At 37.8% G+C, this 24542-nt stretch overlaps 1 protein-coding gene across 3 annotated transcripts in view; it reads left to right on the forward strand.

Annotated features, from left to right (window-relative positions):
• Positions 1-24542, forward strand: part of ABCC13 (ATP binding cassette subfamily C member 13) — an 82211-nt gene that overhangs the window by 56407 nt on the left and 1262 nt on the right. For 2 of the 3 annotated variants that reach the window (XM_001498520.6, XM_070252279.1), the window contains 11 exons: positions 2800-2860; positions 3319-3538; positions 8213-8367; positions 10254-10409; positions 13503-13702; positions 14913-15039; positions 16389-16490; positions 19002-19145; positions 21572-21730; positions 23000-23166; positions 24141-24335. In XM_001498520.6, the coding sequence (XP_001498570.4) occupies positions 2800-2860; positions 3319-3538; positions 8213-8367; positions 10254-10409; positions 13503-13702; positions 14913-15039; positions 16389-16490; positions 19002-19145; positions 21572-21730; positions 23000-23166; positions 24141-24335 (1686 nt within the window). The remainder of the gene's footprint in view (positions 1-2799; positions 2861-3318; positions 3539-8212; positions 8368-10253; positions 10410-13502; positions 13703-14912; positions 15040-16388; positions 16491-19001; positions 19146-21571; positions 21731-22999; positions 23167-24140; positions 24336-24542) is intronic. The other variant, XM_070252278.1, reaches the window with a different exon arrangement.

Here is a 24542-nt window from a genome sequence, read left to right on the forward strand (position 1 = left end):
GTAAAATATAATGCTTCTCTAGAATAATATTTGATGTTTATCATATATTGAGTTACAAAGACCATGTATAAAATTTTTTAAAAATTAAAGACTGGTTGCCGAGCAGCATTTGTACTTTGATACCACACACATATAGAGAAAAGACTATGGCAATATTCACAAGCGTGTTAGCACGGAATGTGTCTGGAACGTAGGATTATGAATCTGTTCTTCCTCTCTCCTGCTTCTCTTCCTCTTCTGTTTTCCCTCCTTGTCTGTACTTACTCTTCTTCGTGCTATTTGGGTATTTTCCAAATATTTCTCCAATAATACAGCTCCAGAGGAATTGTATTCCCTACTTGGTGATTGGTTGAAAATGTGCCAGGATTGAGTCAGAGGAAGTGTTTTGGCCCTTTTCAAAGCCAGAGAAAGCTTTAGAGAAGGTAGGAAAATAACTGGTTCCGTTTAGGGTGTGTATGAGACAAAGAGATGAGGTAGATGGAACGTAGACATTTGACTGTACGGATCTGGAGCTCAAGGAAGAGATGTGGATTAGAGACACCAATTTGAGAGTCATCCACAAAGAAGAAGGTTCTTGAAACTGTGGGGTATGGATGAGATTGCTCAGGAGAGTGTGGAGCATACAAAGGAAAGAATGACTAGACCTGAGCCTAAGGACACGTAACCATCAAAGGAAAACAGAGACAGGAACTCAAAGAGAAACCAATGGAAGGCCAGAGAGGTGGGAGAAAATACAAACCTGTGGTGAGAGGGAAGTAAAAGGAAGAGGCCCTTGAACAGGGGGTGGTCCATGATGTTAAATGTCATGGACACTTAAGTGAAATGATTTTCAAACATCCTATGCATTCAGCACTAAGTATTTTACTTATTTCAGCAAAGCACCATTGATGGAAACAGTTTCTGCCAGGTGTCAGAAAGTTTGAGGAGGAAAAGGTGGTTTGGCATAAAAATGTTCGTCTACAAAAGGAAGACAAGAAGTAGGATGGTAACTGAAGGGGGACATAGAATTGAGAATGGGATCATTTTGTGGTGAGGGTATTGGTTTTAAGATGAGAAGAATGTGTTGTTCTCTGCAGGCTGATGGGAAGAAGTCGATAGAAAGGAAGAAGGTGGAGATTAGAAAAGAGAGGGAATAATTCAGGATTTTCTACATTTGCCTTATGATAAGAATCCCTTGGATCATTTGTTTAAAAAGACAGATTTCAAGGGGGGAAATTTCATAATCTGTTTTTTTTTTTGTTTTTTTTTTTTGGTGAGGGAGATTGTCACTGAGCTAACATCTGTCGCCAATCTTCCTCTTTTTGCTTGAGGAAGATTGTTGTTGAGCCAATCTTCCTCTATTTTGTATATGGGATGCCACCACAGTATGGTTTGATGAGTGACATGTAGGTCCACACCTGGGATCCGAACCCATGAACCCCAGGCCGCCAAAGCAGAGAACACAAACTTAACCACTATGCCACCAAACCGGCCCCTTCATAATCTCTATTTTTAGCAAGCACTGTCAAATGACTCTTTTTTGACAGGAAAGTGTGGAAACACTATAATAAATAAATATATTTTGAAAAAACGGGATTTGGGTCACAAGTTTATCCTTAGATCTGAGGAGAGAACTACCTTTGTTACAGGAGAGAATTAAAAAAGGCTGGGTGGAGATGGAGATAAATATAGAGGTTTGGTGACTGACTTCCCTGTCTGCTTCTACTTTCTCATCAAGTAGGATGGGAGGCCCCCTTCTGAGAGTGTGGCAATAATTTCTAGGCACTAATAAAAGCCCAGGTGGAAGGAAGATATTAATTTATAGTGGAACCGGTTTGCAAGGCTGTATGATTTTTTGAAGCAGCACTCGACAGGTGGGGAGCAATTGTGACGAAGCCTGACATGTGAGCTCTAACATGGAAGTTTAATGGAAGGAAAGCAGGGCCTGAGAGTTCAACCTATTACCACAGATTGGATGAAATGGTAATCACAGAATATAGGCTGGGTAATGAAGGGAATAGAGACAGGGTATGGGTTTGTCTGGGACTGAGAGTTTCCTGGAGTGTGGGACAGTCAATGCTAAAACCAGGAACATCCTAGGTAAACCAGGATCGTTGATCATCCTGGAGGGCAAGGATGATAGAAAGTTGGATTTGGGAACTGGGAAGTTAGAAGGAATAAAAACCAAGTGTAGGGAGAGTAATTGAATGTACAACTTAGAAATAGAAGAGGTTATGGCCAGAGACTGAAGTGTTTAGAGTTGGATCTTCAGAGAGGGTTAGTTCCACGTAATGAGATTGATGGTTTAAGGTCATGAAAATTGATTGTGAAAGTAGAATGCAGATAAAGGACGCTGGAAGTATTAAGGCCATGAAGTTGAGAAGAGATCGAGTTTAATACAGTTGTCCATGTAAGCTATGACATCACCTAGGATGGTGGCAGAACGAAGTAGGACCAGTGAGCCTGATGCTAAGTCTTCTGATAAGCCAGAGGCAAGTAGATGTGAAGGCACAGATTATGGTACAGCCAGATGGCATTAGCTTAAACCATCTAGGGACTGGGCTCAAGTTTAAAGGATAATTATCTAGAAGAAGCAGTGAAAAATCAGACAATATGCCCCGGCCCTAAAATATGTGGGTTATGGGAGAATAAACAATCTCCCTTTGAGACGATTAAAGGAACAATTTTATCATAAGGGAAAGTTAGGGTGCTGATAAGGAAGGAGAGGAATAAGCAGCAAAAAGGCTGAGAATATATAACTTTAAAAAAGTGTTTAGTTGATCTAAAGCCTAAAAAATGTATGTTGTCTTGCTTCATCAGGCCCTCATTGGATCAAGGAAAACAGTTCTCAATGAAAAAAGAAAAGATCCCTATTGGTGGGGTAAGCACCGGAATAACTAGTGTTATTTGTTATTAACCACTCAAACATAAAAGATAACACTGCATTTTTAATAAATATCATACATTTTTCCTTGAATCTTAGGAGAGTTACTATATAATAGTTTGAAGAAATTAAATTTAATGGAACTGTTGGATATTATAGTGGTGTTTAATCAGGATTGCATGTTTTTTAGCTGTGTGTATTCTTATTTACTAATATAGTAACTAACATTATTTGAGCATTTATTTTTAAGTGCTAAGGACTGTGCTGGCGCTTTACATGTACTCATAAGGTGGCTACTGTTAATATTCCGATTTCCAGTTGGGTAATCTGAGGGTTAGAGGAGTTAGTGACCTGACCAAGATCACAAAGCTTAGGAAATGTCAGAGGCGGATTTAAATCTAGCCTGTTTGAATTTTAAGTGCAGTAACCTAATTTTATATCAATTTTGCCGTTAGGTGAAGTTCTCAATCATTCTGAAGTACCTCCGAGCCTTCGGCTGGCTCTGGGTGTGGCTGAGCATGGCCACTTACCTAGGGCAGAATTTGGTGGGCATTGGGCAGAATCTATGGCTTAGCGCCTGGGCGAAGGAAGCCAAGCACGTGAGTGAGTTCACAGAATGGAAGCAAATAAGAAGCAATAACCTCAACATCTATGGATTATTGGGATTAATGCAAGGTAAAGAAAAAAAGAATCCACCTGCTTCTCTTTTCTCTTTCTGACCTAACTGATTCAAACGCAAGCATATGGCATCATTTTATTTCAAGTAAATCTATGCCATAGTTTTCAATTATTTTAGGAGGATTCAAATGGATATGTTTTTAATTCACCCTATTTGAGAGAGTAAATCATAACTTGTATGTGTCAGCTACATGGTGCACACTAAATAATTTATTTTTCTCCTTTAATTTGGACTGTAATTAACTAGGAAGGTGTTATGATCCCCATGCTATAGCTGAGGAAAATGAGGCTAATTGGTTAAGTCATTTAGGACTCAAAAGTGTTGACTACATGGCTACTCGCTGTATGCATGAGGCTTGTGATTGACGGGAAGATCAGTAAGTGAGTCTGTTAAAAACTACATTGTAAGTGAAGTTTAAAACTACGTGGCAAGCAATAAGTGCTGTAAAAGTAGTAAAAGAAAGCACTGAGAGGATTCAGAGCAGGGGAAAGCCAGATTTGGTTGCCAGATTAAGGTAATTTCCACGGCATAGTTGGTATTTGAGGTGACCCTAAAATGATGGATTGAATTTTGTCAGATTGAGAACAAAGAGAAGGAGAGAAGGTGATAGATGGAAAGAGAAAGCATGAGTAAAGACAGGGATGGGGAGGGTCGGGGGATATAGGTGTGACTGGGGGTGCCAGTTTGAGTGGTCTGCAGGTTACTGCGAGGGCAGTAGGGGGACTAGTTGTGGGAAAGTCTTTTGGAGATCCGTTGGAGATGATAGTTGGAAAGGCAAATGGAAAACTCTGAGAATTTGAGGAAAAAGAAGTAACATAATTGGAGTTAGTTTTCAGACTAAGAATAAATTCGCAGTGATGAAAAAAGCTGGATTTTTATTGAAGGGACTAAAGTCAGAGAGCAGCGAGGAGTTGAGCTTGGTAGGGAAAGAATAATCAATCTGGGGAGCTCCTGTTACAGCTTTAAGGGAGATTCCGTAGCCCTTGAACAATATTTTAAGTGAGCAAATACCATTTCCTATGCTAGACAAGGTATGTGAGCTTAGTGTTCACAATTTTACTTGTGTAAAGTCTTATTTTTGATTAACTATCAGTAGTAAGTATTTTTTAACAAAGGCAACAGGTCATGCACAGTTTAATCAAAAAGGTTTTTTCCTGATTGTATTTTTGTTTAGAGTAGTCTTCAGTCGTTAACAGATAAATCTTCTCTAATGTTTTCATTTTTAATTTTTTACATTTTAAAAAATTTAAACTTCTCTCAAGACTTATTATTAAATGCAACAATAAGTTATCCATAAGTAACGTGAGCCTAAGAAATGAAAATGTATAATTTCTGATTTTTTCAGTAGATCCGAGCTATGCCTTATGGAATTGGGTCCAATCAAGAGCAGGCTGTGTCCACTGACATCATCATAGCTCTTTATTTTTTTCTGAGCCTAAAAACATAAATGGCACTTTCACATGTTAATACCAGAGGCCTGCTATGAATAATATAGAAGGCTAACATTCAAACAAAACTAGAATACTGAAGCAGAAAATGTTAGATTTGTATTCTAAAACAATAATAATGGTCTTACCTCCTTTTCTAAAAATGAAATAGCCCTGAACATTTTTTCCTGGATCCCAGCTGTTTGCTTTAGAATCTCTAGGACACTCTGACTATTCTTAATCTGTTGTGTTTTATCCCTCATTATTAGTAACTTCCATTCTCTAATCCAGTGTGTAAAATATAGGCACTTTATTTTCAAAGTACAATGTTTGAAGAGTACACTGCTGCTTCTAGTTTAAAATGAATGAGTGGATCATTTACTTACCTTGCAAAATTCCACTGAAATGACAGTGAGTAAATATAAAAGGAAAGCCCTGGGGGGGCTTTCATAGTGATAAATTCCTACATAAGCCATTATACTGATAGATAATCAAGGGTAGAAGAGCCTGTAGCCAGGAAAAGATACTGGAGAAGCTGTAACAGAAGAGAGAGATGTTCAGTTGAGCTGTGGAAAAACACTAAACTCATGGTTACAGGTACAGAGAGTAGGATTGAGCTGCATGGAAATGATCAAGGTGATTCACGAGAGCATTGCTCTCCTGGCCCATCAGCTCTCCTGCAACACCCACCACCTCAACCGCCAATGTATACAGCAACTGGCATAGTAGCAGTGCAATGGACGGTAGAAAGCTGATGTCTAAAGAGGAAATTAGGGTTTCTAGTGTGTGTGACATACATAGAAGAAAGCTTCCTTAAGTTTCTTTTGGAGAAGCTCCAGCCTACGTGTCTGGATCCCCATACGAAGATTCCCAGTGTCACACCTACCCGCTTAGGTGGAACTTGAAATAAGCCCTTCCATTCAGAGGAGAGAAACGTTGGGGGACATTAATGTAGGCAATGCAGAAGGAAGCCACAACAAGGACCTCTATTAATTAACCATGTCTTTATCTCGAGATATATGTTTAAACTGATAATGATAGATGGTCATGCATTTTACTCAAGCCAACAGTATAAGTAAGAGCCAAAAAATAGAGCAGCAGAGGCCAAAACTAAAATATTCATATTTGGAATGGAAGAAAAGCTTTAAAAATGTCTAATTAGTATTTCCAGCTATTCAAAATATTGTATCCACAAAGCAAGTGCAGAATGTGATGAAATAAGTTTAACCTTAGGACAAGAAAGTTCCTGAAAAATGTAAAGAACTTTAAAAGATTGTGCAAGCATGAGAGGATAAATTAGAAGAAATTATCCCAGATGTACAACATCAAAAACAGAGGAGGGAAAAGATAGATAAAAAATTAAAGGGATCATCCAGGAAATTCAACATTCACATGAAAAGACTTCCAGTAAATGGAAGGGAAAATTATCAAGTACGTAATATTTAAGAACATTTCCATGACTGAAGGATACAGATGCCTCTTCCTGCAACCATTCCAGTTTAGAGCAGAACAACAGAGGGTTTCAAGAGAGTAGTCTGTGTTGCAGGGAGAAAGGAACTAAATAGGATGAAAGAAATAATAAAATAGCTGATGAGTCTGAATATATTCAGAAAAGATTTGCTGACTGTTGAAGTGTTTGGGAATAAATTAGTATTTGTTGTGTAGAAAACTAAGCATATGGAAAAATAGTGGTATAAGCTTTATAAATTTAATAAACTTCTTGAATAATATCTGATTACTAGTAATGTAAACACTGAATACTTGTTTGAGAAAAAAGGTAACAACCTATTTTTAGAAGAGGAGGAGAGACATATAGGGGAGTGAGATGGGAAAATAGTAGAAAATATTTAAGATTGAGAAATCATATAACAGCAGTGTGAGATATTATTTAAAATATAAAAGAACTACCTAAAAGAATTTAAGGTGGTCATGGTCTACTATTTTGATTTGTTTTATTTTAAACATTATGCCTACAAAGGAAAAAGAATCATATTGGTAACACACTTTGGTTCGCAATTTTGTATATTAGAATGCAATGGAGCAATTGTGCATCCCCTAAGACACAGGAATAGACTGGCTTAAGAAACATGGAAATTTGACTCCCCAAACTGAGAAGTCTAGACATAAGTCTTTAAACACACTTGATCCCAGGGCTCAAATGAAATGTCCACTACTATCTCTTTATCAGGTCTACTTGTTGGCTTAATTCTCAGGCTTCACGTGGTGATGGAAATGTTCTTTTTCAAAGAACTTCCTTCCATAGAAATCCATGAAACTACTTTCCTTGAAACAATTTGAGTCACACATCCATCCTTGAACCAGTCATTGTGTTGAAACATTTCTTTTTCCTGCCTTCCAAGTTCCCCAGTTCGGGATCTCTTTGTCCTTTTATTTCTTCTTACACACCTGGACAGCTCTTTTATGAGTCTCTTTCTTGTCATATTTTGTCAAATGCAGCTAACAGTCAACAGATGCTAATAACTGTTTTCCAACCTCTTCCGCCAAAGCTCCATGTTTACTATTTATATTTTCTGCCTTTGCAAGAAAAACCCTCCCACCAACCAAATCTCAGCAGCTGAACAAACCAAAAAATGTTTACTCCTCACTCATACCATGTGCCCACTGTGGGTCAGGAAAGGGACTTTACTTGTTCTAGCGACCCAAGCTGAAGAAGCAATCCAATCACCATTTTCAATGTTGGTAGGCACTGCACAACGGGAATGGGAGCTTCAGCAGGTCTGACACCAGCAACTAAACGCTTTAACCTGGAAGTATCGTGTACTGTTTCTGCCTCAACTTATGGTTCAGAACTGTTCATGTGGTTCCATCAGTCACAAGGAGGCCAGAAAGTGCAACTCTCCCATGGACCTAGGGGCTGGGAGAAGTGAAATCATTTGGCTTGCAGCTTCAGTGACTACCACATTGATTCACAGGACATCATAAAGTTAATAGGTTGCTAAAATTCTGTGAACCTGAGTGATCTCTTCTGTGCATTCTCTAGAACCTATGGCCATGAATGAGGATAGCCCTGCTATGGTAGCATGGCCACCCATCAGAGTGTTCTATTTATTTTCAGCATACCATATACATTTATACTTAGTTTGGTCCACAATCACACAATTTTAAGTTTGATATTTGAGTTTTCCATTACAAACTGGATGGGATTATAAGCAACCTTTTGAGAGTTAAAATATAAAATTCCTTTAAGATGTTGATGTGTTGCTGATATCAATTTGTGTTTAGGTCTCTTTGTCTGCTCTGGGGCCTATGTACTCACCAGGGGGTCCCTGGCTGCCTCTCGAACTTTGCATGCTCAGCTGTTGGATAATGTACTACACCTCCCACTTCAGTTTTTTGAAACCAATCCCATAGGCCAGATCATCAATCGGTTCACCAAGGTAAGTAAAGACGTACCTTATTAAATAACATGCCTTAAAGATGATGATCCATGTTTAGTACCTTATAATCTCATTGTAAAAATGATCATCTTAAAAAGATGGGATCGTGTTTAGTATAGATTGCATTGTTAAATTTATGTCTAATTCTTGGAACATTTATAATAGACGTATAACAGAGTCACATCTTACACGTATAATTAAAATAGCTCTTGCAAATTGCTGAAAGAACCCAAAAAGTATGTATGCTTTGATGTCTACAACTCTAATTCCTATACACATTGAGTTTGAGAATCAGTGATTTACGCTGAGAGGAGGAATAAAATGTAAGTCTATTTGGAGATATCTGAATTTTTAAGCATTTTATTAAGATAGCTATCAACTTGTTTATGGTGAATGGGGGATGGTTGCATATTTCCGGAGTGTCTCTGCTTATCTATATGGTTTTCTCCATTGTGTTCACTATTAAGCAATTATAATTGCACTGTCTAATAGAAATATAATGCAGGCCACATAGGTAACATTAAATTTTTTAGTAACCACAATAGAAAAGTAAAAAGAAACAGTTGAAATAATTAGAATCTTTATTTTATTTAATACAGAATGTCTGAAACATTATTTCAAACTCTAATCAATGCAAAATTATTAACTAAATATTTTACATTCTTTTTTTACTGACTTGTATTGCATATTTACAGTGCATCTCAGTTTGCGGTAGCCACATTTTAAGTGCTCAATAGCCACGTATTGCTAGTGGTTCCTGTGTTAGACAGTGCAGGTCCATAACCTTAAAATATGGCAATGTATTTATGTGCATATGTAAAAAAAAATGGTGTGTCTATGGGGGGAAATGAGGATAAAACATGAAAATATAAATGAAAGTACCTAGCATAATAAATGCTTGATAGAATATTAAATCTCGCTTAATCATACCAATGTACACACTGTTCTTTGAAAATTTACAGAAGAACTTGATCACCAGAATTCTATCCCTCTCACTGGACATTTCTCTATGACCCTACTGAATAACTGTGATTTTTATACAGGAATATGTCAGATGATTGGGTCTTAAACAGATAAGAATATGGGAAAGTATGTTCTAAAGACAGGAAGTTACATATGAATATGATTTTCTTACATTATTTGGTATATGAGATAATCAGGGAAATCCCAAAGCAAGACAGAATTAATAAAATTCCATCTCTACTCTGTGTATCAGTTTTGTCCTAAACAGAGTAGTTCATCCCTTTAAGATTCAGTCTTCCTGTTCTCTGATATCTCTTAGGTCATACCTTATACCACAAACATAGATTTGATTAAGTTAGATGCAACGAAGTGTGAACTGATGCATGACCTTCCCATTGTCTTTCTCTCATTCCCTTCATCCACTTCCATCTTTCAGCTTTTAATTTTGTAAATGAAGATTCTTTTGTTTTAGGATCCCCCTACCCAAGAAGGCTGTTGGAAATGTTCTCAAAGGATAAGAATGCCCCAGGAGTGTTTTACAATTTTTAAGTAGTAAATAATGGTAGCCCAATACCCCTGAACACACAACTACTGGGTTTGGAACTCTTTTTTCTTTTAGGAGAGTCAGACTTTGATCATATAAATTAAGTGCCGTGTAGTTGTCATTGGGAAATGTGAATTTCTTGATCATAGGCATCTTGTTACTAGAACACCCTCTTAACTATTACAGTTCAATGCAGGAGAAAAATATATGGATGTGGGTTGGTGTGGGCAAAGATCATGTAGTTAGACTTATTTAATCATCAGATTGTTACATCTAGGTAAGTGTTTTCTATTTTTACATTGAATGATCTATTTCTCCTTCCCCTCATTTTAAATAATGAAATGTTAAAAATAAAGTGACCTGATATCAAATTTTTCAGGACATGTTTATCATTGATATGCGTTTCCATTACTACTTGCGGACCTGGGTGAACTGTACGTTGGATGTTATCGGAACGGTTTTGGTCATTGTGGGAGCTTTACCACTCTTCATTCTGGGGGTTATTCCTTTGGTTTTCCTCTATTTCGCTATACAAGTAAGTACATGGGGTTTTGTGTGTATTAATAACTTATAAATTCACAGTCAAATGTAGTTTCAGACCCACTTAACCCACCTGTTAGTCCAGGTTCTCCAAGAAGCAGACTCCAAGAAAGGATTAGATGTACTAGAGAATTATGAGGGGAAATGCCTGTAAAAGATAAAGGAGAGGGAGCAGGAGAAAGTTGAGTGAGGCACAGACAGTGATGCAAGCTTGATCCCTGTGAGGGAGAAGAAGAAGGAAGAAGAATCGGGTAAGAAGAGTCTTGGAGCACAAAACAGTTCCATAAAAGGTTCAGTTGAACGAATGGGAAGTCCACAACCAATGATGCCCATTGGATGCTCCCATGTGTCCCCAGAATGGGGCTACTTTGGTATTCCCTGCCATGCCCAGTCAATGGGTGGGAGCAACCTGTGGGAAAAGTGGCCTCCACGCTAATATTGTAGTGGATCCAGAGGGACATCAGCTGGGCTGTCAGTCAACTATGCTCCCTGCAGCAGGAGGACTAAGTCATGCATTTTTATGGCCACCGCAAAACCTGCATGTTGTTTACATTTTGGCAGAAAGTTAGTTGGAAACAGATACTGCCTTTTCGTCCTGCTATCCCAGACATCAGCAAACTATTGCTGGAAGAAATGAACAATTCTTTCATGATACTTATATATCTTTACATTCCAGTGAAAATGTGGTCGACCAATTTTAATTCCACACTTATGTCACTATGAGGCTACAGTGTAAAATGAAATTTCTTAGTACATGTTTTAAATGTAAAAATATTTTGAGGCTCTTTACACAAAGGGATGCAGTTCTTATAATTTAATGCTTTCCGAAAAACCTAAGTTTTTATCTTCATGTTGGAGTTTAGTTCTACTCAAACCAGAATGTTAAACAGTTTCTCATTTCTACATCTGTGCTGTCATTATTCCTCCTATTTCGTGTGTCCTCCCTATTCTCTCTGCCTGTCTAGATCTTACTTTCCCTTCATGGCCTAGGTCATATTCCATTTTCTGTGTGAAGCATTCTCAAGCAAAATAGCTCAGAGATCTTACTCATCCAGGTATTATGGAATTATTATACTGCTAAGTTTCTAGGCTATTTTTTCTAGGAGACCACTAATTGTCTTCTCAATGAGATTGTAAATCCTCTGGGACAGACACTATGTCTTATAGCAAAAGAAAAATAAATCTAGAAAATGAGGGATGGTATTGAGAATCAATTGTCTCTGCTAAAACAAGACCCAAAAAACACTTCATGTCATAAATGAAATTTTATGTGATAGTCCTGTGTTTGTTAAACTGTAACAGGATGACCAGGAGTGGAGAAGGGTCTAGAAAACATCTCTTGTTCGGGGAACTGATTGGGTGGGCCCTAAGTATGGATTCAAGAACTTGAATTCTAGTCACTTTTCTGACTCCTGTGTTTGGTACATCACTTCCCTTTCTAGGCTTCATTTTTTCCCCCTGTAAAAGGAGAGGTTTGCTTTAGATCAGTGCTACTCAAAGACCGGTCCCTGAACCATGGGCCACACCCCAGACCTGTTGGATCAGAATCTCTGGTTGTACCTCTTAAAGAAAGTAATGTTTTACAAACTGAATAGATGCAATTTTTACTTGTTAGTCATACCTTAATAAAGCTGGGGGAAATAAAGCATCTCTCTCAGGGTGGGGTCCAGAAGTCGGTGTTTTAACAAATCCTCCAGCTGCTTTTCACTAAAGTATGAGAAGCATCTAGATCAACGGTTTTTAAACTAAACTCTCTGGACAGTTTCATGGAAGGACTCCAGGGCTTCTGCAATGCATTTAAATGTTACAAAAAGTTCTCAGTGTGTATGCATATGTATGTTTTTCTAGGGGAAGTTGTCTTACCCTTAATCAGCTACTCAGATGGGTCCATGACCCCAAAACTGTAATCCCTGATTTACACAGTCTCTTAAATCCCCTTGCAACCCAAGAATGCCATCGTCCTTTGTATTCTCCAGAGCAATTAGCATAGAGCAGAGCTTGCACACTGCAAGCTGACAGGCTATGTGTAGCTTCAGATATGTTTTTGCTTAGATTGCTCAGTGCTTTTACCAAAATGAAGACATATTAAAATCAGAGATTTTACATAAAATTTCAGACCCAAATATTTTCCTGAAAAAAATTGCAAGATTGTGGCAAATCTTGATTTTCATTTCCTGTTTGATTTTCATTTCCAGCAATTATCTGGGGCTAGTTCATGATGGTCCAGTTAACTCAGGGCATGCTCCCTCCAGGTCTCCATAGTCTCCACCCATCCCAATTGTCCTCAACCCAAGTCAGAGGGGAAGTAGCCAATTATAATGTGACTGCACTGGTGTTTTTCATAGAGAAAAAAATAAAGAAATTTTTTTTCTGTAATTATATTTAGGTACAATAATATTATTGTTTATATAGTTGGTCTGCTTCCTTCGTTTAATGGGTTAGCTTCCTGATCATATTTTTAACATATGACAAAACTTTTTCTATGGTAGGTGTCCAAAACAGACATTTGAGAGCATTATCAAAGTGAAATTTTGTCCAATTATGTTCTAGTTGTGCTCTCTAGAATATAAGGGTATATTCATTTCCTAGGGCTCCTGTAACAAACTGGGTGGCTTGAAACAACAGAAATCTATTCTCTCACAGTTCTCGAGACCAGAAGTCCAAAATCAAGATGTCAGCAGTATCAGTTTGTTTTGGACACGCTGAGGGAGAATCTATTCCATACTTCTCTCCTAGCTTCTGGTGGCTGTTGGCAATCCCTGGCATTTTCCTTGACTTGTAGACACATCACTCCAGTCTCGTCTTCACATGGCTTTCTCCTTGTGTCTGTGTTTTCTCTTTTTCTATCTCTTATAGGGACACTCAGCATTGGATTTAGGGTCCACTCTAAATCCAGGATGATCTCATCTTGAGATCCTTAATGACATCTGCAAAGATCCAATTTCCAAGTAAGGCCACATTCACAGGTACTGGGAGCTAGGACTTGGACTTAACTTTGGGACCACTCTTTAACCCACTGCCTTTTTTCAAACCATTGAAGCAATTTCTGCTACATCCATCAAACTGCCTCTTTCTGTCTTCTGATTAGAGGTACTACGTGGCAAGCTCTCGGCAGATCCGACGGTTGGCAGGAGCATCTCGCTCTCCCATCATTTCCCACTTTAGTGAGACTTTATTGGGGGTGTCCACCATCAGAGCATTTGCACATGAACAGAGGTTCATCCAGCAGAACAAAGAGGTGGTGAATGAGAATTTGGTCTGTTTCTACAATAATGTAATTTCAAACAGGTGAGTCATATCAATACATCTAGTTCAGGACCAGTCTCTTCTTTTTTTTCCTCCCCAAAGCTCCCCTAGTACATAGTTGTATATCCTAGTTGTAGGTTCTTCTAGGTCTTCTTTATGAGGCACCACCTCAGCATGCCTCGATGAGCGGTGCTAGGTCCACATCCAAGATCCAAACCAGTGAACCCGGGCTGCCAAAGCAGAGCACACAAACTTAACCACTCGGCCATGGGGCCAGGCCCAGGACCAGTCTCTTCTTACGTATCTTATTCACTGACTTCTGAACAGAAATATTGTTTTGTAATGGCATTTCATCAAATTAAAAAAGAGAAAGATTAGGGGCTGGCCCCACAGCTTAGTGGTTAAGTTCGGCGCACTCCATTTTGGCAACCTGGGTTCGGTTCCCAGGTGGGGACCTACGCCACCACTCTTCCGTGGCCATGCTGAGGCCCAGCAGCCCACATACAAAATAGAGGAAGATTGGCACAGATGTTAACTCAGGGCAAATCTTCCTTGAGCAAAAGGATGAAGATTGGCAGAGATATTAGCTCAGGGTAAAACTTTCTCAGCAAAAAGAAAAAAAAGAAAGATTAAAGCTTTAAATATTTCTAGTATTTAAAATATATTTAAGTTAAATTACATCTATTTATATTCATATAAAAAGTATGAATATAAGGTCCCAAGTTTTTCAAAAGTTATATAGGATGCTATTAGAATTACTAATGATAAGACTCTATGTTGTATTTTATGTTTGTGGAATATATTTTATTGGCATAGATTATTTATAATATTTTGAATTTGAAGTTATAATTTCACGTAAAGGAGAAAAAATGAAATATTAAGTTGTAGTGGAGCACATTTTAACTTTTAGAGACTAATTTTATCATATAACAAAGCATGTAATCGGAGAGGTAATTGATTTTCCAATAGGATTTTAAAACAGTGCATCATTTTAGCTGGTCTTCTTTCCTTTTGATTTTTAATACTGATTAAGTTCTAAAGCACAGTTCTGCAAAGTAAAGTGTATTTTTATGCCGAGGAATCCTTTAATCTATCATCATTGCAATGATCCTGTGTTTGATTGAGTTCTAAGTAAGTGAGGAAAAAATAAAGCAGCTCTTGATGTTTACTTCTCCATTTCCCAGAGGAGAGTTCATGCTAAGTGCACCAAAACTTTTGCATCTCAGTTCAGAAATACATCCCATTGTTCCAGGTGGCTGTCTGTGAGACTTGAATTTCTTGGCAACTTAATGGTGTTCTTCGCTGCACTGCTTGCTGTGCTGGCTGGCGATTCTATAGATTCAGCAATAGTTGGTTTGTCCATATCCTATGCCCTAAATGTAAGTAATAATGATTTTGTGGTATGTGATACGCTTACAATCTAATTAATTAAACTCTTCTTCTTTGCCTGTCTGAATTATAGGTTGTATTAACTAAGTCATGAGAGACAAATCTGGATGACCCTGGAGGCTCGTTTCTTTCTCTCTTTTCCTACTAGCAGGAACCTGGCTCAGCAGTTCTAAGTTAGCTCACAGAAAGAACAGACTGTTAGCCAAGTCTGAGTGCTAGCAGACCAGGAAGCTCCTGCTGTTGCTAAGTAACCCGCAAGTGTCCTGTAGCTTTATAGAGGGTAACAGGAGTAGGGCCCCTCTCCACTGTGGCCTGTCCATCCAGCTTGCCCAGTCTAAGCAAGGAGATAATGCAAGCTCTGGGGAGAGTGTGTGCTCTGCTTCTTCTTTGCTTGCAGGTTTTTCCCTATAAGCCCTATTTTATATTACACGGCAAAGCACTAGTGGTATGAGTGTGTTCATGCCCCCTATGTAAAACAGAAAATCCCTTAAACTGATTAATGTAATTCCATGTTATTCAAAAGAAAAGTCTAGAAGATTTGGGTACATGCCCTTAATCCCTTATCCAAAACCCTTGAGGCCTGTTGCATTTCAGATTTCAGAATTTAGGCTTCTAGAAAGGAAATATGGTACACAGACACATTCAGGGCCTGGGGCAGAACCCCATAATGGAACTACTCGTTCTGCAGTGAATATGTGAAAGTACACCTAAGAGAGTTAAATAAGCACTTTAAAGAGCCCCACGTCGGCTGAAGTCAGGTTGACCATCAAATGGTTTAGTACCAAACTCAAGAAAAAACTGAATTGTCTGTCAGGGTTTTTTTGACTTTCAGAATTAGGTTTGAATCACAACCTTGGAGAACTTATATTTGGGGATAGGGTGAGAAGAGAGTAGCGTTTGAAAAAAAAAAAGGAGACAAGGGTAGTCAGAAAGTTAGGAGAATCCTCCTTCTGATGGAAGATAGTGACGAATGCCAAAGGCAACATTTTGCACAATTTTTTTTCTCATTTAGGATGTACATTTCTTGACACGTATCCCATCAATCTTGATATTCATCATTCCTTACACCAAGAATGGACTCCTTTAATATGTGTCAAACTGTGTTCATTCTATCTTCTGCCGATTAACCATTATTTATGATATTCATGAGTTTAGTATACTTAAAGAAACATATATGAGTGTATATGTATAAATGTGCTTACTTCTAAAGTTGTTAAATAATCAGAAGAGATAAAATATATGAAAACTCAGAAAAATGAAACCTTATAAAGTATTATGCGTATTACGTAAAAAAACTAAAGAACATTCATTAAACTCTTAGGGATTTTTTTCCCTCCAGATTACTCAGTCACTGAATTTTTGGGTAAGGAAAGCATGTGAAATTGAAACCAATGCAGTTTCCATTGAAAGAGTTTGTGAATATGAAAATATGGATAAAGAGGTAAGCATTCCTAAATAATCAATAAATGGATGCAGGATTAAGATATGGTAATGCACCATGATTTGACATTAAAAAAAAAAAGATAAATTTTAAGTAAAACCTGCATTTCCAAATTCATGTTGTAATATTCAGCATTTCAATGAAATCAAAACGCAACCTAGGGGCCGGCCCCATGGCCGAGTGATTAAGTTTGCGCGCTCCGCTGTGGTGGCCCAGGATTTTGCTGGTTTGGATCCTGGGCGCGGACATGGCACCACTCGTCAGGCCACGTTGAGGTGGCGTCCCACATGCCACAACAGAAGGACCTGCAACTAAGGTATACAACTGTGTACCCGGGGGTTGGGGAGGATAAAGCAGGAAAAAAAAAAAAAACCAATCTATTGTAAAATACACCGTTATTCTATATATCACTAAAGTAGGAAAAAAACCCTCACTGCTAATTAAATTAGGACAGTCCATAAATTATAAGATACATCCCTGTTTCAGTTATGTCATAAAAATGAAATATGATCACCTGTTTTTAAAAGGTACAGTGGTTTTTCCTCTATCAATGTTGAGTAAAATATGCAACCTAAGATTATAACTTTGGGAGGATTTTACATTGAGAAAAGTGTCCTATTATAGTCATCTCATAATTATTTAAAGTCTGATTATGCAATTTTTAAATTAGCTACACTGTTATTGCTTATACCTTCTGTTCCAGCTACTCATCATTAGCATCTCTGTGGATGGGAAGGAGGAGAATAAATCAGTCTGTTTTGTTCCCTTTAATTAACTATAATTTGGGAGGGAGAAGAATTCGGCTACTGACAGAGTACAATATTTGAGTTATCTGCATATTTTACTAATCTGGGTCACTTCTGCCTCTCAGTTTCATGAATTAACAGAGCAGATGTTAAAGGTGACTTGAATTTCTGTAATCTTCAATCCACCTATAAAGGTATCTAAATATTCGTGAAACATTCCTCTTTTGCTCATAACTTTGAGGAAGACGTGCCCCTCATCCAAATAAAAGCCTAAATGTTTGTATTTTGGTAAAAGCCCTTCATGTCTTCTCTCAGACCTTGCTCCATTAACCACGCCCTCTAATTCCTACATCTGCGCACCCCGACCCCCCGATCCTCTCAGCCTGTAAATATGCCAAAATGTTTTCTGCATCCTCCAACTCCTAGCTGAACTGCGAATCTTCCTCTAGATTCTTCCCTAGGTCTTACTTCCTTTTTCATACAAATTTCATGAAAGAATAGTGTATCTTCACAACTTCCGGTTACCAATATTCAGCTTGCTCAGCCCATTGCCATGTGATGACTGATATAAAATTGTATTGTTTTCTCTATTTTCTAAATTTTTTGCTATTACTATATATTCTTTTCATATTGAAAAAAGATCATAAAATATGTGTGTACACTCACACACACACGTTTTAAAAAAAAATCACCTTTGTGTAATTTGAAGCAAGTTGTGACAGATACTATTGCAAAAACTCTTTATGTAGAAGAAATAAATTTGTCCAGTTAACCCTATTCACCCCTTTATAGCCCCATTTCTCTGCTCCTCTTTACAGCAGAATTCTTTGGAATAGTTGCCTGTACTTGCTGTTCCTCTTTTCTCATTCTTTTTTGGACCCTCTCCAAATAGGCTTTAAATCCCACCACGTCATTGAACCTGCCCTTGTCAAGATCATCAGTGGTCCCCAGTGAGTCCTCACTCTACCTGACCTATCCTTTGACACTAGTGATCACTCTCTCTCATGAAAACTCTTCTCTTCACTGTCCAGGCACTGTACTCTTGTGTGCGTTCTCCCTCCTACTGTTCCTCCAGTGTTCCAGCTGGGCCCCGTCTCCGGTCCTCAGCATATATAGCTAGTTCCCTTTGCCTGTAAAGCTCTTCCTCTGATATCCACATGGCTTGTTTCCTCATCAGGTCCAATCAAACCTTTCCTAACCACCCTACTTAAAATGACACCACGTCCGCTAATCTTGTGTATTTCCTGTCTTCCAAAGCTTTGTAATCATCTAACATTCTCCGTATGCTATGTGGTTCTTTCTGTCTCTCCTCACCAGCATGCATGCTTCCTAAGGGCAAGAATTTTTATTGTTATTTTTTTTTGCTTACTGCTGAGTCTCCAGCAAGTAAAGCACTGACTGGCACAGTAAATACTCAGTATTTGGGGAATGAATGAATGACAAACTGTCCTCACCTCAGCTAAAATTTCAGGCAGGTTGCTCTCAGCTCCTTTATAGGGTTTTAGAAGATTTTTCTTAAAAACTTGGTGGGAGATGGGCAGCCTTTTATTCTAATTTTATTTCTAAATTTATTTCTAATATTTTCTTCTAACTAGATGAGAAGTTTTATGTTGGTAATATTTCAAACTATTTTCAGAAAATCATAATATCTATAAAGGTTGTTTTTTATCGCTTTTGTTTGAGAATTTGCGTGAGAATTATTTTTTCAGAGGGAAAGATATGTTGTTATTGTAATTAGAGTTTAAAGAATTTTTTTTGTTTTAAGGCGCCCTGGATAATGTCTAAAAGGCCTCCATCACAATGGCCCCATAAAGGAGTAGTGGAATTTATTAATTATCAGGCTCGATACCGAGATGACCTTGGTTTAGCATTACAAGATATCACTTTCCAGACTCACGGGGAAGAGAAGGTACCATATATATTTCATAAGTTTCACTTTCCCTTTTATATGAATGCATTCATTGTTAAGGCCAAAGATAATATGGTATTGAGTATAAGTTGGTCTTTGGTCAAATTTTATATAAAAGTAATAAAGATATGTGCAGAATAAGTTTTACCTCTATAAATAAAAAATGTATTTTTTAAATCTCTCACAATCTATTGTGGAACATTATTTTAGTATTTTTTCAGCTTTATTGAGGTACAATTAATAAAAATTGTCTATATTTAAGGTTTACAAAACAATGGTTTGATATACATATGTATTGTGAAATGATTACACGATCCAGCTAGTTAGATACCAGGAACCAAATAGTTACCAGGAATTTTTTTGGGTGTGGTAGGAACACTTAAGATCTACTTTCTAGGGGCTGGCCTGGTGGATCCTAGGTGCAGACATGGCACCACTTGGCAAGCCATGCTGTGATAAGAGTCCCACATATAAAGTAGAGGTAGATGGGCACGGATGTTAGCTCAGGGCCAGTCTTTCTCAGCAAAAAGAGGAGATTTGGCAGTAGTTAGCTCAGGGCTAATCTTCCTCAAAAAAAAAAGTCTACTTTCTTAGCAAATTTCAAGTATACACTATTATTAACTATAATCACCATGCTATTGTTTATATCCTCAGAATTTATTCATCTTATAACAGAAAGCTTGTACCCTTTGACTAATATCTCCCCATTTTCCCCACCCCTCAGCCCCTAGTAACCACTGTCTACTCTCTGGTACTATGAGTTTGACTTTTTGAGATTCCACATTTAAGTGAATTATACAGTATTTGTCTTTCTCTGGCTTATTTCATTTGACATGATGTCCTCTAGCTTCATCCATGTTGCCACAAATGGCAGAATTTCTTTCCTTTTTATGGCTGAATAATATTCCATTATATATATATATTTTTCTTTATTCATTTGTACCGAAGCAAACACTTAGGTTGTTTCCATATCTTGGCTATCATGAATAATGCTGTAATGAACATGGGAGCACCGATTTCTCCTCGAGATACTAATTTCATTTCCTTTGGGTATACACCCAGTAGTAGTATACTTTATTCTTAGTTCCTCTATTCAGTGAAGTACAACAATAAGACAATAAGCTAATAGTTACCTAAAATACAATGAATCCATAGGAAAGAATATTTGTACAGTCAACGACATCATCTTTTCCAAGAATGTTAGTGAGATGGAAAAATACTTGAGATGTCATTTAGTTAATAAAAGCTATGTGCAAAACTGTTGAAAGTATATCAGTTTTGTGTTTTAAAAAGCAAGCAGATATACATATTAGCAAAAATACTAGAGGAATAGTTATAAAATATAAATAGTGATTCTCTCCAGGTGATGGGATTTGGGATAATTTTTACTTTCTTCAATATTTTTTACCACACTTTTCAAAATGTTTTATAAAAACACATTATTTCCCTAATAAGAAATTTACAAATACATAAAAGTAAAAAATAAATTAACAACAATGTCCTACTTTCCCTTTTTCAGACACCTGTCTTTTTTAACCCCAAACATTTGTTTTTCTAACCCCCTAGACCAGGTCCACTGCAGCGACATCAAGGATGGCAATATTTTTGGAACAAATGAAATCATTGTGGGATTTTGATTACCCCAATTAATTCAACAGATTCCTGGTTTTTCTGATGTAGTTTCTCAGATTTAAAATTTGAGATCTTTTATTAGGACAAACCAGCCGCCTTAATGTTCTCTCTGTCTAACGTTCCTATTAACACGAGGACACGAATCAGCACCCAGAAGAGACTGCTGTTGTTCTCACGGCCAGAGGAACATGTTCAGTCACTGGGATGTTTATGACAAGCTGATTATTCTGCCCAGGAATCCAAGATCCTCAGACATCATCCATGGCCACCCTCCATAGTTTTAATGCAGTAGTTGTTTTAATACCAAGGAAATTTGGAGGCATTCCTTTAGACTTTTTAGCTTATCTGGCAAAGGGTTCTAAGCCCCTTTGTTTGTTTCTTGTTTGTTTGTTTGGGGAGAGGAGGTGGGAGAAAGAAGCCTCCTTTTGAAAGGAGAAAAACCACCCCATTATCAGTGTCTCCCTTCCCTGAACCCTCGCTGACTAGTCCAGGGATGGTTCCGGGATGACCTGCTCCTCCTGGGGCTGCTGGTGTGTTCTTGTTAGGTGGTAACTAAATTACCAAAAACTAGGGGAAAACACACACATTAGCCCAGACCTTTCCAGTGAGTAAGGAGTGTCTAGATAAAGACTGATCCTTAGAAGTCACATTACATCTTCCATGCCAGTCAAAGTTATTCTAGTTGGCAAAATTAGATCATAGCTGACCTGACACCTAATGTATTTTGTCATTGCAAAGGCCCTGTTCCCTTTCAAAAAGTACTGTGGGAACCGTTTATGATCATTTCGTTACAGATTGGAATTGTGGGAAGGACTGGAGCAGGCAAATCAACACTATCAAATTGCTTATTTAGAATTTTGGAGAGATCAGGAGGCAAAATTATTATCGATGGAATTGACATATCGACTATTGGACTTCATGACCTTCGAGGCAAACTCAATGTTATTCCACAGGTAAAGACTTTTTGCCAGTAGTCTTTCTCAACTTTCTCCAGGTGAACTTTTTTTTTGATGTAAAGCATATAAATTCATTTTTGGAAGCCAAATCATTTAAAATGTATTATGAAAAATTGCTTTGTAATTGAATCCCATTAAATGCTCTTACTCTAAAGCCCTTTCATGAGTGCACTTATCTATTTGAAAAACTGGCATATCACTTTGCAAGTTTCCTTCATAATAGTAAACGCAAGTAAAATTCAAATGAAGAAGTCAGACTGAAACACATTGGTATTTTTCAAAAGGAAAAAAAAATACTGAGGGTTTGCTTAGTTGGTAGTTTGAGTGTAGGATTTTGACTCTTGACTTGAAGTTTAAAAACATTTAAAAAAAACTGAAAAGAACGATAATTCAGTTACATCTTTTTTCTCAAGTCCTTTGATTTTTCAATCTGTGGCATCAAAAGAACTTGATCGTTAACAAGTATGCAAATTGGCTCAAGAACATGCCTCTACAGTCAAAGATGACTCATTCAGTTGAGTTTCAGAGATTTAGGCTGAGCATTTTTGAGGTATCTTTTGTATTATCTTCTAAAAGTCTCTTAAGATACCATCATCTCTTTGTCATATTCTTTAAACATATACTTGTATTTGTGATTTTACTTCAAAACAAATTTGAGTAAAATCTAGAATTCTGGCAGGGAAGAAATGTAGTGGAGAAAAGAGACATTTGTCATTCCTTTCTTATAAGTAAATACAGGCGCAGAAAAATGTAGTTTCACCAAGCATATTGGCATATTGGAAAGAGCGTGGATTTGTTCTGTTTGAATTCCACTCAACCACTTGCCTCTGGGTGACCTTGGACAAGAGCTCTTTGGAACCTCCAGTTCACTGTCTGTAACATGGGGATATTGACTTCCATTCTCCTGGGCTGGTGTGCTGATTGACAATATTATATACATATTATATTTTATATTTATTTTATTCTATTGTATAATACATCCTTGACTGAATGGCAGCTATACTATCATCATTGTTATTGTGGTTGTTGTTGACATTGTTAATAAGAGGAGGATAAAGAGAATCAGGAAGCTTTTAATGATTTAATCTGAATTCCAGTTTATTCGGATTCTCTTCTGCTTTTGTTTTAAATATAAAATGAATTTGATAACTATTTAGGTTTGACCATTTGCTTTTGCCTTATTTATTTTCTGAGTCTGATTTTTTAACAACATGCATTTATGCCTCATGTGACAGTAGGATTACCGGTGACTATTTTATTCTCTAGGATCCTGTTTTATTTTCTGGAACCCTGCAAATGAACCTGGATCCCCTAGACAAGTATTCTGATAGCGAGCTGTGGGAGGTGCTGGAACTGTGTCACCTAAAAGAATTTGTTCAGTCCCTTCCCCGGAAGCTGCTGCATGAGATTTCAGAGGGTGGGGAAAACCTCAGGTAAGCTGCTAAGAACCGAGCACATTATTCATTCCAGGCTCTTTAGAAACTTGACTTGGCCTCAAGGGGAAATGGCTCCCAAGCCCAAAGGACCTTGTTTGGTCTGTTCAAAGCACACCCTTGCTGATGCCCTCTAGCGAAGAAGAACAAGGAATAAAATGGTAACCACTGGCTGGGAAACTGCTGGTGAAGGGAAAGAAAAGGAAGAATGCAGTATGAAAACTCACTATTTAATTGAATCTTCTTTTGTAAAGACTCCTACTCTAATAGCCTTCTTCCTAAAAAAAATGTGGTAAGGGCTCCTTTTTCCTCCTGGCTGTTTGAGGTCTTAGGACAGTCCCTTTGTGTGATCAGAGACTTAAGGAAAGTGAGCTGGATGCCCTCAAACCTGCACTGCACACCTCATCCTTGATTACTCTCCCTGTCCCTTTCTCTTTCTGTGACATTGGCCTCCTTGCTGTTTCATGAATATGCCAGGCCAGCTGCCTGACCGCCTTAGGGATTTCGAATGTGCTGTTCACTTTGCCAGGAATGTTTCCACCAAAAATGTGCCTGGCTCACTCTCCACATCCTTCAGGCCTTGAAGGAAAAGGCAAGTTCTCAGCGAGGATTTCTTTGGCACACCTATCTAAAATGTCCACCCCACACTCACGCTTTACACCCTCCTTTTCTGTGTGTTTGAATTCTTTTTACTATGCATTTTGCTCATTTATCTTGTTTATTTTTTCTGTCTCCCTCATGAGAATGTAAATTCCACACAGACAAAGGCTTTTGTCTGTTTTGTTCCTTGCTCTATTCCCAGAACTTGGAGAAGTGTCTGGCATATGGCAATTACTCAATAAATGTTTCTTGAATAAAAGAACAAGTGAGTGTGTGGGTTAGAAATTGAATAACAATATAAGCCAAATTTTAGAACAGGAAATGTGTGACTATGAAGTCCGTTGTCGAAATTATTTTACTACTGTTTTCAACAGCGTTGGACAACGACAGCTCATTTGTCTTGCTCGCGCTTTGCTTCGAAAAACAAAAATTCTCGTCTTGGATGAGGCAACGGCCTCCATTGATTTTGAGACCGATAACTTGGTGCAGACCACAATCAGGAAAGAGTTTTCCGATTGCACCATCCTGACGATTGCTCACAGACTGCACTCTGTCATTGATTCAGACAGGTAGGCTTTATTTGTTTTCAGAAAGAAAACAAATCTATGTATCTCTACAGAGACAGCTATCGAACATCCTAAACACACTAATTACTTGTCGCTAACAAAGAATGGTATCTGTGCCAAGAGATACAAAATTGTCCCTAATAGTATGGAAGATATTTCCCAAAATAATTAGAGGAATATGCTAGTGCTAAAAGAATATTAGAAAACTTG

The sequence above is a fragment of the Equus caballus genome, chromosome 26 (assembly GCF_041296265.1).
Source record: "Equus caballus isolate H_3958 breed thoroughbred chromosome 26, TB-T2T, whole genome shotgun sequence".
In the NCBI taxonomy this organism is placed as follows: Eukaryota; Metazoa; Chordata; class Mammalia; order Perissodactyla; family Equidae; genus Equus; species Equus caballus.